The 17921-nt window shown below is 40.4% G+C and overlaps 1 protein-coding gene across 3 annotated transcripts in view; it reads right to left on the minus strand.

Annotated features, from left to right (window-relative positions):
- Positions 1-17921, minus strand: part of SEMA4G (semaphorin 4G) — a 300010-nt gene that overhangs the window by 74087 nt on the left and 208002 nt on the right. For all 3 annotated transcript variants that reach the window (XR_016313584.1, XR_016313583.1, XM_089683293.1), the window contains exon 8: positions 15674-15831. Coding sequence is in view for 1 of the 3 variants with exons in the window: in XM_089683293.1 (XP_089539419.1) it covers positions 15674-15831 (158 nt within the window). In the remaining 2 variants the exon portion in view is untranslated. The remainder of the gene's footprint in view (positions 1-15673; positions 15832-17921) is intronic.

Raw genomic sequence — 17921 nt, forward strand, 5'->3', positions numbered from 1 at the left:
TGAGCTCCTTATAGCTTGCCATACACGTAGGTGTGAGACCATTTGGAGATAAAAGACTTGTTTCCCATAAAACCTAACCTGCCAAATTTTCTAATGCAATATCGGTGTTCCCCATTCCGTTAGAGCTCACACACCCCAAATGATCAGTGAGCCACCACCATTCTTCAGAATGGGGATGGTATTCTTATCGTAAAAATCCTTGTTGACCCCTCTCCAAACATAGCGCCTATGGTTGAGACCATAAAGCTCTATTTCGGTCTTGCCACTCCAGATTACATTGTGCCTGAAGTTGTGAGGCATACTGTAACCAGGCTTTTTTTGTCACATTGGTGCAGTAAAGGCTTCCTTTTGGCAACTCGACCATGCAGCGCATTTTTTTTTTTTCCCAAGTATCATTGTATTGTACTCCTTGAAATAACACCATCTTTTTCCAGAGCAGTCTGTATTTCTCCTGAAGTTACCTGTGGGTTTTTCTTTGTATCCTGAACAATTCTTCTGGCAGTTGTGGCTGCAATCTTCCTTGGTCTACCTGACCTTGGCTTGATATAAAAGGTCCCTGAATTTTCCACTTCTTAATAAGTGATTGAACAGAACTGACTGGCATATTCAATGCTTTGAATATTGTTTTATATCTTTTCCATCTTTATAAAGTTCCATTACCTTGTTGACAGTTCTTTAATGCTTCCCATGGCTCACCATCTAGCCTGCTCAGTGTATCCATGTGAGAGCTAACAAACTAACTGACTATTTAGTCCAGGTTCACACTGGATCCAACTTTCAAATCGTGTGACTTCACTTGAAGTCACACGATTTCAAAGTCGGATGAAGTGCGACTTCATCAACAGATGTCTATGCAAGTGGAACCTGAAATCGCAAAAAAGTAGTGCAGGGACTTCTTTCAAATTGGGTGTACTTGTCATAAGATTTGAAACAGTCAGTTGTACCATTTTGTTATGACCTACAGTTGAATATGAGTCCCATAAGAAATAAAAGAAACGTGTTATTATTATTATTATACAGTATTTATAAAGCGCCAATAGTTCGCTCAGCGCTGTACATTACAAAGGGGGACAGAACATGTGACAGAACAATAGCAATACAATGCAAAACATGAGGGGATCGAGGGCCCTGCTCTTTCGAGCTTACAATCTAGGATGCTGTCTCACTCATGTTCTCTTCAAAGATGGTAAATATTATAACCAATTCTCCAAGGGTATACAAACTTTGAAGTACAACTGTGTATTCTAATGCATTCAAACAGCCACAACACTCATGGCTGTCTGGATACTCAAAGAGTGATTATGTCTGGCAGGATGCAGTCACTGTTCAGTCAATCATTTTCCACCAGTCTCATACAATTTAAGATCAACTTTTGTCCAGATGGGTGGTGCTGTCAGGGCTTCTATTGGCTCAAATTTTTAACCATTTCAGCAGGATTCAGCCAGATGTATGGCTAGCTTTAGCAGTAGGACTACTAAAAATATCTTAACTCACATAGCGAAGATTTTACTCCACAATATAATTTCTTCATCTGATAAGTTAACTAAAATTCTCAGTAAGTTTTTAGTCTTTTTAGTGAACCACAACTCACTGCATTCCTAACATGGCAAACAAGCCTCTATCCTGGAATGGAATCAATAAAAGATATCACATTGTGAAATGTTTATTTACCACCTGTGTACATGTGGAATTGGACATAAAACAAATAATTTTCTCTCTGGGATTTGTCTACTTTCAGCCCCCTCCCCATAAAGTATTCATTGATCCTGATTTCAGGCATTCTACCAAGTGCAATGATTAGCAGTAAAAACTATTTTGCGTATCTCTCAAGTTGAGGACAAACTGAAAAGCCTAAACTTTCTCTCACAGTAAATAAGCTGGCTTTAAAGGATAAATTCACCTTTTTGAGCAAAATGTCACTTTTCATAAGAAATAGAAGTGTTTTCCAAAACCATTTCTGGCCCAGCCATCGCAATGTGCTTTTCATTGACTTACCTTATCCCATAGGTGGTTTAGCATTTTGTCAGTTTATTTGAATTATTGAAATGATTTTCAGATTCCATCACTTCCAGTAGAATAGCTTTCAGCAATCACTGCCTGTAGGTCATCTCCCAGAAGCCTTCACTTCCTTGTTGCATCACAGAAGAGGGTGTGATAGGGTGTGTTCACCACTCTGGACCACGCCTCCCTCATTACAATACTACCTTACACCCACTTTCTCTACAATTGTACAATCTCTTTTAGATCTCCCATCAGCTATGTAGTACAAGGGCCTGTCTGATTTGATACAGATAGAATAGATTGTTCAGGTGTGTCCTCCTATTCCATAGTTCTGGTAAATCTAAAGGAAATTGTACAGAGATTGCATAGTGTATGATAATCGTTATACAAGTACATACAGTTGTGTTCAAAATAATAGCAGTCAGACATCACTAACCTGATCAATCACTGTTTTTGGTAGAAATGATATTTCTAGATGGCAAATAATTTACTAGCAGGTGTAGTAGAGTAATAGAAATCCAACTATCTCAACAGTCATGACATGCATGCTGCTGATTCTGTGTAATTGAATCACTAATTCAAAGGGGCATGTTCAAAATAATAATAAAGAAGTGCAGAAAATGATAGGCTGCTCAGCTAAAATGATCACAAATGCTTTAAAATGGCAACCAAAACCTGAAAGACGTTTAAGAAAGCGAAAAACTACCATTCGAATGGATAGAAGAATAGCCAAAATGGCAAGGACTCAGCCAACAATCAGCTCCAGGAAAATCATAGAAGGTCTAAAGTTACCTGTGAGTACTGTTACAATTAGAAGACTCCTATGTGAAGCCAAGCTATCTGCAAGAAGCCCCCGCAAAGTCCCACTGTTGAAAAAAAGACATGTGCTGAAGTGGTTACAATTTGCCAAAGAGCACATTGACTGGCCTAAAGAGAAACGGCGCAACATTTTGTGGACTGATGAAAGTAAGATTGTTCTTTTTGGGTCTAGTGGCTGGAGACAGTTTGTCAGACGACCCCCAAACACTGAATTCAAGCCACAGTATACTGTGAAGACAGTGAAGCATGGTTGTGCAAGCATCATGATATGGGGATGTTTCTCATACTACGGTGTTGGGCCTATTTATCACATACCAGGGATCATGGATCAGTTTGAATACATCAGAATACTTGAAGAGGTCATGCTGCCTTATGCTGAAGAGGAAATGCCCTTGAAATGGGTGTTCCAACAAGACAAAGACCCCAAACACACCAGTAAACGTGCAACATCTTGGTTCCAGACCAACAAGATTGACGTTATGGAGTGGCCAGCCCAATCCCCGAATCTTAATCTAATAGAAAACTTGTGGGATGACATCAAAAATGCAGTTTCTGAGGCAAAACCAAGAAATAGAGAAGAACTGTGGAATGTAGTCCAATCATCCTGGGCTGGAATACCTGTTCACAGGTGCCAGAAGTTGGTTGACTCCATGCAACACAGATGTACAGCAGTTCTCAGAAACAGTGCTTATACAACTAAATATTAATTAAGTGATTCAAAGGAAAGCAAAATCTTCAAACATTTTTCAGTTTATATAGTGAATGTTTGAGTTTGTAAAGAAGAATACAAACACTGCTATTTTTTTTTTAACAGTCTAATATTCACTTTTCTTCAATTTTTTTTTTAGAGGAACAACACAAATTTGATATATTTTTCTTCATGTTTTGATTTGGAATAGAATGTGTAGTGTTCCCAATGCATTTGTGTGTATGGAAATAAAAGCTATTAGAAGGATTTTGAGCTTTATTCACTTTTTTTCAACACACTGCTATTATTTTGAACACAACTTTAGGTGGGAGTGGACAAAAACATTCAATTATCAGGCCCTGTTCACATCTCCACATAGAGAAAATTCACATTCCCGCTTTTGTTTTGGGTGTTTTGGAGTTTTTTCACTGGTCACACATAGGGCAGCCCATTGCCCTACACACAACAATCACCCCAGAGGAGCTCTAGTACTGTTTTTGGAGTAAAGCATGGTGCCACCCTTGGGGTACCTTTAAAATGTAATGACAAGACAAACACAATACCCATTTGCAGCATTTCTGAAACACATGGCAAAGCACCTCAGAGTCTGGCATGGCACCTGGCTCAACCTCTCAGCGATGTGGTGAGTGCTTGAACCAGCCGCTCCCTCCCCCTTCACAGCCCAGCGCTCCAGTGAACATTGGGGGGGCAAGGCAAACAACGACAGTGAGAACTCAGCAATCAGCGGTCATGTGACCACTGAGTTCTCACACTTGGAGGCGGCGGGGGACCGATGCTGAATCCAACTAGGTAACTAGGATTTAAAAAAAAATTTAAAAAAGCAATCCCACACTTCTTAATGGCCAGCCCAAATTTAGTAATTTTAACATGTGTAAGTAAAACTGTACATATGATCGCAACTACTTAGTGAACCAGGTGGATTATACCTTGTTTGTTTCAGGACAAATTGGGCTTCCATTTCGTGGTAAAGGGTAACGGACATCTCAAGATTTATTTATTATCAAAGGATAAATTGGCCCAAAACAATTACCATATATGTGTATGTTATTTGTTGTATGTACCTGTGCTAGGGCCCCGAATCTATAATGCACATTTTGCTTTTTAGGTAGCAAACCTACCTAAAAACACAGTAATACTGATAGTTTTTAACCACTTGCCCTCCTGAGGATTTACCCCCCTTCCTGACCAGGCCATTTGTTGCGTTACGGCGCTGCATTACTTTAACTGACAATTGTGCGGTCATGCAATGCCGCACGCAGATGAAATTTACATCCTTTCTTTTCCCACAAATTGAGCTTTCTTTCGGTGGTATTTGATCGCCTGTGCATTTTTAATTTTTGGCGCTATAAGCAAAAAAAGACGGACTATTTTGAGAAAAAAAAACAATATTTTGGACTTTTTGCTAATAAACATGTCCAGTACAGAAACAAAAAAAAAAAAATAAATCAAATTTCGGCATAAATTTATGCCAAAATGTATTCTGCTCCATGTCTTTGGTAGAAAAAAATCCCAATACATGTAAATTAGTTGGTTTACGTGAAAGTTATAGCGTTTACAGATGGAGGTATATACACTGGGATTTTTTTTTCCTATTAGTAATGTCGGCGATTAGCGACTTTTAGCGGGACTGCGGCTAGCATTCTGACATGGGGGAGGAACTAACTTGGTGTCACTGACATCCCCAGTGACACCAATACAGTGATCAGTGCTCAAAAAAACAGCAATGACAATGTACAAATGACACTGGGCAGAAGGGGGTTAATGTGGGGGTGATCAAAGGGTTAACTGTGTGTAGGGAGTGTTTTACTAGGGGGCGGGGATTGTGTGCTTCACTGCATGCACACTGATCGGGATGACTGTGCTGTGCACAGCCATCCAAAGCAGTGTGCCCGAGCTGACAGGAAGAACTGTTAGAAAACAAAACAGTTCTCCTCCCTGTCGGAGATCTTCAGTAATCACCGGCCGGGATCCGGTGATTGACAGCTGCAGGTGCGAATGGCAGCGTGGCTCGCGCACGTTTCTTGTCCGGAAGTGCAAAATCACATGTATATATATGTGATTTTGTGTACCCGTTCCGCCCTGTAGCAGTATTTCTGCTACAGGGCGGTCGGGAAGTGGTTAAATGGAATGGGTTGTTTTACAAGATGAGGGTTTACATACCCTTTAAATATATGAATCCCTCTACAATCAGAAACATCAACCACTGTCCATTCAAAGAGCAGCAAATAGGAAAAAACAGATAATTGCATCAGGTTCGAGTCTGATATCACAGATAACTAGATTAGTAGAATAAAGTGCAAGCTTCAGGTGCCAGTGAGTTGGGTTGCTTCCAGTGAGTTGGGTTTTGACCAGTACTTCCAGGTAGGGAGGAGCTCTGTTCGTGTGACAGTGCTGGGCCCAGAAGCTGAGCAGATTGAAGCACAGGTTCACGCTAATAAGTATGCTTAGGATGGGGTTCTTGTTTAACACCAGGTAATGAATATATGTGGGTGCTGCAGCAATGATGAAGGCAGATTCAGGTATTTAAAATGAAGCCCTTGTGGTTTCTACTGCAAAGTAAAAATGCCAGCAACAACCGCAAACAAAAGTTTGCTAAAATAAGTGGTGTGCCGTGGATAGGTCGCGCGCCCCCTACGCGGAAATGCAAAATCACGAATATATACGTGATTTGCGCACCCGTGCCGCCGTGTAGCAGTATATCTGTTATACGGCGGCGGGTAAGTGGTTCAACTTTTGTTTGTTTACATCGTTCTCTCCTATAAGGAGAGAAAAAAACAGTGGGGTTGGTTTACTAAAACTGGAGAGTGCAAAATCTGGTGCAGCTGTGCATGGTAGCCAATCAGCTTGTTCCAGTAATCTTTGGCAAAAATTAAAAAAACAAAAAAAAAAACAACATAGGAAGCCGATTGGTTTTTGTGCAGAGCTGCACCAGATTTTTCACTATCCAGTTTTAGTAAATTAACCCCCAAGTATCTTCCTTCCATTCAGAGGAGAAAGAAAATGCATCACAGCGATCAGGCGATTGGAAACCAGAATTCCAAGGCCCCGATCGTTCTTGCGTGAGAGCCTGGTCTTTGGGTTGGGAGTGAGTCGTACAACAGAATCCCAGCACAAACACAAGAATACATATATACGCAGAACCCAGGTTTAACAGGCTTCAAATTCCTCTGCTGTCTCTAAACCCCACCCGCAACCCCTTTTCCAATCATTTGAGATTGAGAAGGAGGAGGAGGGCTTTGCAGGCTTTGCTTGTATGACAGATCTGTGGCAGTTTTCTATACTGAAAACTGCCATATTCCCTTTGTTACCCGGCAGTGGATCCTACGCCAATTTCTATTCCACTCTGAAACAGAAACTGGCATGGATGCCACAGATAGACCCATAACAGGTCTATATACTTAATTACTGTGACACACGCCACAAACAACACTTAATTCCAGAAATGTTTCTCAAAACACAGTTAAAATCATATAAAGACAGTTGACAACACTACAGAATTGTATACATAGGCTTTTTATGTTATTATTACTAAAATGAGGAGGGCAGTATTTTCAATATGAAGCCAAGATCAAGAACACGGAGACGTTACCTCAAACTAGCACAGTGGTGGGCAACCTTTTTTTTCAACTGAGCCAAATCTCGCCAAAACCACGATTGAAATTTATTTTGAGAGCCACATTTTTAAAACTGAAAATACATAGGATGGTACACTGTTTTTAGTTTCAATAAGTTTTTATAGTAATTCATCCCCCATATAGTAATTCATCCCCCATAGTAATTCATCCCCCATATAGTAATTCATCCCCCATAGTAATTAATCCCCCATATAGTAATTCATCCCCCATAGTAATTAATCCCCCATATAGTAATTCATCCCCCATAGTAATTCATCCCCCATAGTAATTCATCCCCCATAGTAATTCATCCCCCATAGTACTTCATCCCCCCTATAGTAATTAATCCCCCCTATAGTAATTCATCCCCCATATAGTAATTCATCCCCCATATAGTAATTCATCCCCCATATAGTAATTCATCCCCCATAGTAATTCATCCCCCATAGTAATTCATCCCCCATATAGTAATTCATCCCCCATAGTAATTCATCCCCCATAGTAATTCATCCCCCATATAGTAATTCATCCCCCATATAGTAATTCATCCCCCATAGTAATTCATCCTCCATAGTAATTCATCCCCCATATAGTAATTCATCCCCCATATAGTAATTCATCCCCCATATTAATTCATCCCTCATATAGTAGTAGTAAGTAAGTAGCAAGTAGTAAGCCAAGTCCCTCCTGTGTCAATTCACTTACCTTTGCTCCGCGCGTTCTTCTCGCAGTGTTCCCGCGCCGTTCCGGTCTTCAGGGCGGACTGTGAGAGGAGCCTAGCTCCTTTCACGTTCGTCACGCTGCCCCGCCTACACACATCCTGACAGCCAATCACTGGCTATCAGGATGTGAGTGGCAGCGAGACTGGCCAATCATTGCATTTGAGCGCGCTGCCCTGGCTGTTTTTTTTTTTGGATCACGCTCCGCGGGCCGGATTAAAAGGTCCGCCGGGCCGTAGTTTGCCCATTGCTGGGCTAGCTGCAGAGTCCTGACTTTTGGGGCGGCCGCCCGAGAGGAGGGAGGGGAGCGGGCGCCCGGCACACAGAAGAGCCGCATTAAAGTGTGTAAAGAGCCGCATGTGGCTCGCGAGCCGCGGCTTGCCGACCACTGAACTAGCAGAAGGAAAGTTCAAAACTAATCTTAGTATTATTTTACCAAAGATTAGTTGATGCTTGGAATAGACTTCCAGGGGAGGAAGCGTGTCAGTCAACAATTAGAGGATTCAAACAAGCTTGGGACAAACATAGATCTTTACTCAGACAAAAAACATATATAAATCAAAACCAGAAAAACAAATGAGGCAGATGACATGGACCACTTGGCCTTTTTTTCCTGCCAATTCTCTTCTATGAACCTGTGCTATCTTTTCTTGGTCCCTCTCGCTTTGTTAAGGGGGTCCTACTTTCTTTAAGCCTACACTCACTGGGCAGTGGAATAGTAACTGATGAAGCTTACATAAGAACCAAGGAGAGGTCAAGCTCCATAACTAAGGGAAAATAAATCAGAGGGCATAGGGGAGGTTTTAATTTTTCTATAAAGGCAGCAGCAGACATCTTGTTGTGGCTGACCGTGAGCATGGCATTCACTTTAAAAAAAATTTGAAATAAAATACATGTTTTATCCATTTTCATGATGAACTCACAAATAGGCCAGTGAGACTGAACTGCTGGATGAAAAGAAAAGTGAAGCTGCTCATAGCTAACAATGTCATTCCAGCTGTCAGTTCACTAGAACATGTTGGGAAATAAAAGTAATTTATATACAGACTGTCATGTAATACTGAGAAGAGATTTGGGAGTGATATCAAGTATGTTTGTTGTATCCTTGGAAAAATATCAGCTTTACACATTTCTGTCTTATTAGAGAGGGCCAGTTATGACAATAATTATAACTCCAGAATATATTTTGGTGGTGTAAACTCATACAGAGATCAAAGTAAAGGGCGAGAAGAAACAGAAAGCAACTACTCAGAATTCAATGGCTCAGGCTTGAAGTGTCATTAACCCCAAATCATCAAAAACTGTCAATACATGTTCTATTACATTGTGTTCATACAAGACAAGAAGCCTCAATGGACTACTAGAGTTTTAAACAGTGCCGTCAGCCACAAAGGCTCTGTGAATCATGGTTACATAGTTAGTCTGGCTAAAAAAAAAGACAAAAGTCCATCCAGTTCAACCATTAAAAAAAAAAAAAAAAAAGTTAGAATCTTACACCCACAGTTGATCCAGAGGAAGGCAGAAAAACCCAGCAAACTGTGATCCAATTTGCTCCTTTTAGCCAGTTTTCTATCCATTTACATACAGATTTTTCCAAGCCCCTGGACTTTACCTTACACATTAGGCGTGTGTAGGGAACTGTGTCAAATGCTTTTGCAAAATCCAAGTATACCACGTCCACTGCCACCCCTCTGTCCAAGGTTTTGCTCACCTCCTCATAAAAAAATCAGATTTGACAACTTCTGTCTTTCATGAATCCATGCTGTCTGTTGCTTAAAATATTTTTTTCCAGCAAGAACTCATCTATGTGGTCTTTTATTAAACTCTCCAGTATCTTCCCAACTATAGAAGTTAAACTAACAGGTCTGTAATTACTTGGTAAAGATTGACCCCTTTTAAAATATTGCTACCACACTGACTTTATGCCAATCCAGTGGTACTATGCCAGTCATTAAAGAGTCCCTAAAAATGAGAAACAATGGCTTTCAAATGACAGAGCACAATTCTTTAAGGACCCGTGGGTGTATGCCATCCGCTCCAGGTGCTTTACTCACCTTTATTCTGTCTAAATATTTTTGGTCATATCAATTGTGAGCCAATGTGGATCATCTGGAGCTGTGTCAATACCATGCCCATTATGGACAAGAGCTCCCCATGCTCCTTTGTATACGCAGACCTGAAAAAGGTATTTAATAAATTTGCCTTCTCTTTGTCCCCAGTCACCCACTCTAGATTATTTTGTAAAGGGCCTACATGCTCGGACCAGACCTTTTTACTATGAATATATTTGAAACAATTTTGGGGGTTAGTCCTGCTATCTTTTGCAATCTGTCATTTGTTTTCAATTTTTGCGGCCTTTATTTCCTTTTGGCCTATTCTGTTATATTCTTTGTAATGTTTAAACTATGATAGCATTCTTCCATTTTTATATTCAATAAAAGCTCTTTTCTTATTATCTATAGCTTTTTTAACTTTGGCTGTAAGCCACATCAGTTATATCAAAAAAGGCACCAGCCAATGTCAACCAAAATACCCCTATAAATGTGAAGCTGCCCTCTATAGTGATAATTAACCACTTGAAATACTAAATCAACAATAAAGGAGTTTCAGGTGCAACAAAATCTTACATAAATCACATCAGTGATAAAATGAAAAAAAAGTATATGAAAAGTCTCTTGAACAAAGTCCACCGCAGCACCGTGCAATAAATCTTCAGTGCTGCAACTAGTTCACAGGGGCTACAACTAGTTTTGTATACCACATCTTCAGGATTATATGGTATGCAAAACTAGTTGTGGCCCCTGTGAGTCATCATATCTGGTTCCTGTAATATCACGTCCGGTTTCTATCCTCCTCCTGGTGGCATGCAAGCGGATCCGGGGAGGGACTGTGACATATTGAGGGTGTTTCCAATTGTGCCGATCGTGGGCACAAATATACAGCATGTGAGTGCAATTTTACACTTTTAAACATTTTAAACCTGAATAAACCTACTAAAGGATATCTTTCTCTGGCTTGGTTGGTATGAAATGAATGGGAGGGGGACGTTCCAGCAAGAGGATGAGGAAGTGATACAGATGGCCATTATTCTTGGATGAACATTTACATCACAGAGCAGTTTTATGACCTTTAGTCAAATAAGGGTCGCAGGAATGTCAGTGAGTGAGCATTTTTCACAGTGGTGTGGATGTTGCTGGCACTGGCACAGGATTGATTTGAGAAGCACTGAAGATATATTGCACGGTGACGTGGTGGACTTTGTTCAAGAGACTTTTCATAGACTTTATTTTTGAATGTATTACTGATGCGATTTATGTAAGATTTTGCAGCACCTGAAACGCCTTTATTGTTGATTTAGTATTACAGCTCTGTGAATGTGTTCAGTGGCAGGGGATCTAAGAAGGGAATGAAAACAACTAGATCCCCAGTAAAAGCAGCACACAGTACACACACACAAACACTTGTTAGGCACACATTTAACCCCTTGATCGCCTAGATGTTAACCCCTTCCTGGCCAGTGTCATTTGTACAGTGACAGTGCATATTATTAGCTGATCACTGTAGTAATTTCACTGGTAAAGTCAGTGGCAGTAAGGCACTTCTCCTCAATGTCAGTTGGTGTCAGATTGCACGTCGCACTATCACAGTCCTGTTATAAGCTGCTAAATGACACCATTACTAGTATTAAGTAAATAAATACATACAAATTCCCACATATATCCCATAGTTTGTAGACGCTATAACTTTCACACAAACCAATTACTATACACTTATTGGGATTTTTTGTTACTAAAGATATGTAGCAGAATACATTTTGGTCAAAATTTATAAAGAGATTTGATTTTTTTATGGGCTATGCTTTATAACAGAAAGTAAAAAACATATCTTTTTTTCAAAATTGTCGGTCTTTTTTTATTTATATAATAAAAGATAAAAACAGAGGTGATCAAAATATCACCAAAAGAGAGCTCTATTTGTGTGAAAAACAAATGATATAAATTTTGTTTGGGTACAGCACTGCATGACCGCGCAATTGTCAGTTAAAGGAATGCAGTGCCACATAGCAAAAAATGGCCTGAAGGAGTAAAATCCTCTGGAGGGCAAGTCATTAAAGCAGAACTAAAGGCACTAAACTTACCTCCTCTCCAATAGCCTGGGTCCTTCATCGGCATCATCCTGTTGGGTGCCGGTCTTCAGGCACCTTCACTGGCTGGGGCAGGATGATGTAATTCCTACACATGCACTATAATCAGTCATCCTGGCACACAAGGACTGTGCTGGCAATGCAAACTTAATCTGCACCTGTGCAGCTCAGTTTATCTGCTGCAGAAAACTGCAGACAGGTAGGTGTATTTTATTGCAGAAGCGACACTGCATGTGTCTTATGTGATAACAGCCGACCTGCTCACAGTCTTTTGTTAAATGCCTTCAGTTCTGCTTTAAATCCAAAGTAACTATTAATGAAGGTAGCAGAAGAGATCATAGCAGGGTACAAGCACATATCAAAAGCAGAAATCTGACCAGAAGAGCTCATTTGTGCCATTGTGCTGAAAGTGGACTGGATACTACTTATGGAGTTGTTTTACATATGGTCCTGCCACCTTCGTATATACTGTACATACACTATATACTATTAGTCATACTTTCTGTCTAAGGCAGGCTTGTGTGACCACTGTGTTCTCTTGCACGACAAAAAGCTGTACATCTTTCTGGAATGAGACTCTTTTACTCTGTCCCTGCTCAGTCACCTAGCTGTGACAACAAGAGTTCAATGTACTAGCTAATGAGTCTGTTGTGAAACCCATTTTCAGTAAAGGGAAATGTTGCAGGAATTGATAAGAAATGAAGCTATTTACCATCTGCATGCATTGTAAAATATTCTGGCTGATAGCTTGTAACAGAAGAAATGAGTTTACTGGGGAAACATGCCTGATCTGATAACGCCTATGAGTTTACAGCTTGTTTTTATATTGGGCAAATGTGCGCTATTTTGTGATGTTTTGGAACAGCAGAGAAATGTTCGCGTTTATAGCCTTCTGTTAACACAAGAAGCATGTCTGACAAAGTGTTCTTTTGAGACCACTTTACTCAATATGAGGAGTGCTGCCAACAAGTCACAGTAAAAAACAAACACTATTATCCTACACAGAACAGATAGGACTGAGTGACAGAAATACAAGTCAGAGAAAGAAGTAAAGAAAACTCTCCCACGGAGCGAACACTCTAGGCCAGGCACATTTGTCCTTACATTTTCTTCCACTGCCGTAAGATCTTGTGTAAAATAAATGAGCATACCATGAGCTGTATATCCTGACTATAACAAAGACTTTATGTATTCTTGTTTGCTAATAAAAATGCAACAAATATTAGGCCTCATGCACACTGGAATTTTTTACAGCTAGTGGGTTTTAGGTGTTTTTTTATACTACCTCCTAACTCCCCTGCATGTAAATGTATGTGTCCATGTGCACATAGGCTTTTAGCAGCATTTTCTAGGCAGAAGACTTTAATGGCAAAAAAGAAAAAGACAGATAAAAAAAAAAAAAAAAAAAAAAAACACTGCCAGGGTGTCCTGGAGCAGCAGCGTTTTGGCTGAAAAACCGCTTGACATGCTTAAACATACCTAAACACGTATTAATGCTAAGTGCCTTTAGAGCTTGAGCATTAATTTATTTCAATGGCAAGAATTCTGGCCAATAAAATTAATGTCCAAACGCTTGACACAGGTAAGAGACACCGGGTCTCTCTCTCTCTCTCATAGGGTTCAATATTGAGTTGGCCCACACATTGCAGCTATAACCACTTCAACTCTTCTGGGAAGGCTGTCCACAAGGTTTAGGAGTGTGTCTATGGGAATGTTTGACCATTCTTCCAGAAGCGTGTTTGTGAGGCCAGGCACTGATGTTGGACGAGAAGGCCTGGCTCTCAGTCTCTGTTCCAATTCATCCCAAAGGTGATCTTTTTGGTTGAGGTCAAGACTCTCTGCAGGCCAGTGAAATTCCTCCACCCCAAACTCAGTAATCCATGTCTTCATGGACCTTGCTTTGTGCACTGATGCGCAGTCATATTGGAATAGGAAGGGGCCATCCCCAAACTGTTCTTACAAAGTTTGGAGCATGAAATTATCCAAAATGTCTTGGTATGCTGACGCCTTAAGCATTCCCTTCACTGGAACTAAGGGGCCAAGCCCAACCCCTGAAAAACAACCCCACATCATAATCCCCCTTCCACCAAACTTTACACTTTGCACAATGCAGCCAGGCAAGTACCGTTCGCCAAACCCAGACAGGTCAATTGGATTGCCAGACAGAGAAGCGTGATTCATCACTCCAGAGAACATGTCTCCATTGCTCTAGAGTCCAGTGGCGGCGTGCTTTACATCACTGAATCTGACGCTTTGCATTGCACTTGGTGATGTAAGGCTTGGATGCAGCTGCTCAGCCATGGAAACCCATTCCAAGAAGCTCTCTATGCACTGTTGTTGTGCTAATCTGAAGGTCACACAAAGTTTGGAGGTCTTTAGCTATTGATTCTGCAGACAGTTCTGCGAGTTCTGTGCACTATGCGCTTCATAATGTGCTGACCCCTCTCTGTCATTTTATGTGGCCTACCACTTGGTGGCTGAGTTGCTGTTGTTCCCAGTTGCTTCCACTTTGTTATAATACCACTAACAGTTGACTGTGGAATATTTAGCAGCAAGGAGATTTCATGGATGGACTTATTGCACAGGTGGTAACCTATCACGGTACCACGCTTGAAGTCACTGAGCTCCTGAGAGCGATCCATTCTTTCACAAATGTTTGTAGAAGCAGTCTGCATGCCTAGGTGTTTGATTTTATACACCTGTGGTCATGGAGGTGATTGGAACACCCGAGATTAATGATTTGGAGGGGTGATTCAATACTTTTGCAATATAGTGTGTACATAAACACACACAGGAAGATGGTGAGGGGAGAGTTACACTTGTGTATTATTCCACCCATGGTGGATGAAAAGAAAATTTAATTACCTATGGGCTACCTAAAGCACCATACACATAGGCTGAATATTGGGTTGTATCAGCTGGTTAAATAGAAACCCGCCAACATTCGGCCCGTGTACAGAAGACGGTCCGGCTTCTAACGAAGGGGCATGATCGAAAAAGATCTGTCGATCGGCAACCGATCAGGGCTCTCAGCCAATCGCAGAGAGAGCTGACCAGTGTGTTCTGATGGGGGGGACTGTTCCCCTGTCAAGACACAATAGCTTAGCAGAGAGATCGCTGTACTACCATTGGCTTGTTAGTACTGGATCTCCTCCCGAGCTCTTCAGTTTTTTTTTCATTCAGCCCGCTGGTTTTAACAAAAAAAAAAAATGATAATGTGTACTAGGCTTTTGACACGAATCCTTTTTATAGTATTAAGATAACTGCTAACTGGACTAATTTGACTCCACGAGATAACAAGGGAAGTGTGCACAAGACACAGGACTGCTCTGAATTTCTGACACGTTTGACAGATATTTTTTGCTATCCAGCAGATAACAAAATGCTTTTAATGGTATATTCCCCAGAGCAAATGGCTACAAATAAGAAAAGTTCATTGTTAGGGTTTACATACAGTTTAAACATGATAGTGGGCCGAGCAGGCAGCCTTGTGAGATCTTACGTAGAATTGCTCTCTATGGTCAGTCATACTGTGCCACAACCTGGAAGCACCCAACCACAAATGCCAAAGAGGGAGATGCAGTTGAAACTAATTTTATTCATTAGTTTTTGTACTAAATGTACATGTACCCTTAGGAACTGCAAAATCAGATGAAACCAAACTTACCTTGCACACCCGAGCTACTCTTGCAACTTTGGTGTTGGCTAGAAACTCAGAACTTTCTTCTTTGACTTGTTCATTGAAGAAGTAGTAGATTTTATCGTCATCTCCAAATGTAGAATTTACACTTTCTTGAACCCAAGATGAGGACACAAACTCAGCATCTGGGAAAAGCAAAAAGAAACACATAAGCAGTTGGCAGTCAGGGACTTGTACACAGGAGGGACATGTTTAACGTGAATCTAAAGTCAAAGGGTTTTTTACCTTAATGCATTCCCTGCATTAAAGTGGTTGTAGACCCTTACAAATATCCAGGTAACACATAGACATGAAACAAATCGCACTACATAATTTGTACCTGTTTAACTGCAGTCTTCTCTGCTCTACATCTTTTCAAAGTGCTGAATGTTAATGCTTGCCTGAGAGTCAAGAAAAAAGGGGGCGGAGAGCTGAAATTAAACTCTGCAGAGCTCAGTGAGGAGAGCTCTGAATGCTGATTGGAGGAAAGAGACACACCCCCTCCACACAGCTCACAGGAACAGAGCTGAGGCTAATAATCTGCTCTAGGTCCCTCCCCGTTACTATTTTCTCTTGGTGTCAGGAAAAATTCTCAGAAGTGATTCATGCTGATAGAGGAACAATTCAGTAGACAGAAATGACACTTAGTGCTCTTAACTGAGACAAGTACACACTATAGAGGGATATGCTTTGTTCACATTTCATGTCTGAGGTTTACAACCATTTTAAGGTAAAACACCTTCCAGTAGCTGCTGCTTCACCCCCCTTTCCTAAACACCTACCTGAGCCTGTGAATGATCCAGTGTTGGAACAGCATTAAACAAGGTCTTATGATTAGATGTGAGCTCTAAAAAGTGTACATTTGGAGCTAATGAAGAATTCAAAATGTACATTAGAATATTTTCTGATTCAGCTGAAAATGGTATAAACGACAGACTGTCACAAGATTTGAGATCCTCAGCTTCCTCTGGATTCAATAAGGAGGACATGTGAAATCATCCTTTCCTAGATGAGCACCCTGGAACCCGGGCGTAAGCTGAGTATTTTTGTAGGTTTAAATTAGCAGTCTTTATTTGGGTGGTGAGGGCTATAAAAAACAGCCAAGTCCTTGCATTTTTACTTAATTTCCAACTGATCACAGCCCTTCTGTTAGGCTCTCTTCACCTGAATGGCTGTAACATGGAACAATGGGTTAGCAGCACTCATAAGGAATGGAGATTTATATGGGATTACTAAAGTGGTTCTAAAGGCAACACATGTTTTACCTTAATACATTCCCTGCATCAAGATAAAAAAAAACATCCCAGTTGTTGTATTGCCACCCCCCCTACTCCCCCACACACACACACACCTCCCTATATGGGCAGCACAGTGGCTAAACGGTTAGCACTTCCGCCTGGCAGTACTGGTCATGGGTCCAAATCCCAACCACGGAACCACCTGCCTGGAGTTTGCATATTCTCCCTGTGCTTGCATGGGTTTCCTCCGGAAACTCCAGTTTCCTGTCTATATTGGTATTCCCCCTGAGGGTTAGGGACTGATGGGAATGTACAATATATATATATATATATATATATATATATATATATATATATATATATATATATATATATCTCATGTTTGTTATTTAAAAAAAAAAAAAAAACACAACCTGCTTCAACTTTTTCAGAACAACCAGTTTAGTAGCAGTGAGCCTGTCATACAATGTTAACCTATCTTTTTTTTATACTGGTCTTTTAGCCATACCTGCTGAAAACTCTCTACCTAATCATAAATCCCCACATTCCCATCAGTCAGCAATACATACCAACCTCAGACTGCACAATCTACTAAGGCATGATGAATTGTGCAGAAATCTGTGTGCAGATCTTTTGTTCTGTTGCAAAAATCAGTTCAGAATGTATAACACAGTGACTGGATAAACTGGAATTTTGTCACCTTACTGACTTACAATAGTTACATATAATACATACAATGAAATGTTATAGCTTTGTTTAAATGCTACATATAGGCACTGTGCACGCAAAGCACCTGAATTCCAAGGAAAAAAATGTAGTACTGTACGTGTGGCCAGTTTAAAAGGAGAAGAAAAACAAACACAATTTACCTAGCTTAAAGCTGAATTCCAAACCAAGTGCTAAATACACAGATTTTATATATATATATATATATATATATATATATATATATATATATATTATTATACAGTATTTATAAAGCGCCAATAGTTCGCTCA

This window comes from Staurois parvus, unplaced genomic scaffold (assembly GCF_062004578.1).
Source record: "Staurois parvus isolate SC_StPar_1 unplaced genomic scaffold, SC_StPar_1.0 ptg000303l, whole genome shotgun sequence".
In the NCBI taxonomy this organism is placed as follows: Eukaryota; Metazoa; Chordata; class Amphibia; order Anura; family Ranidae; genus Staurois; species Staurois parvus.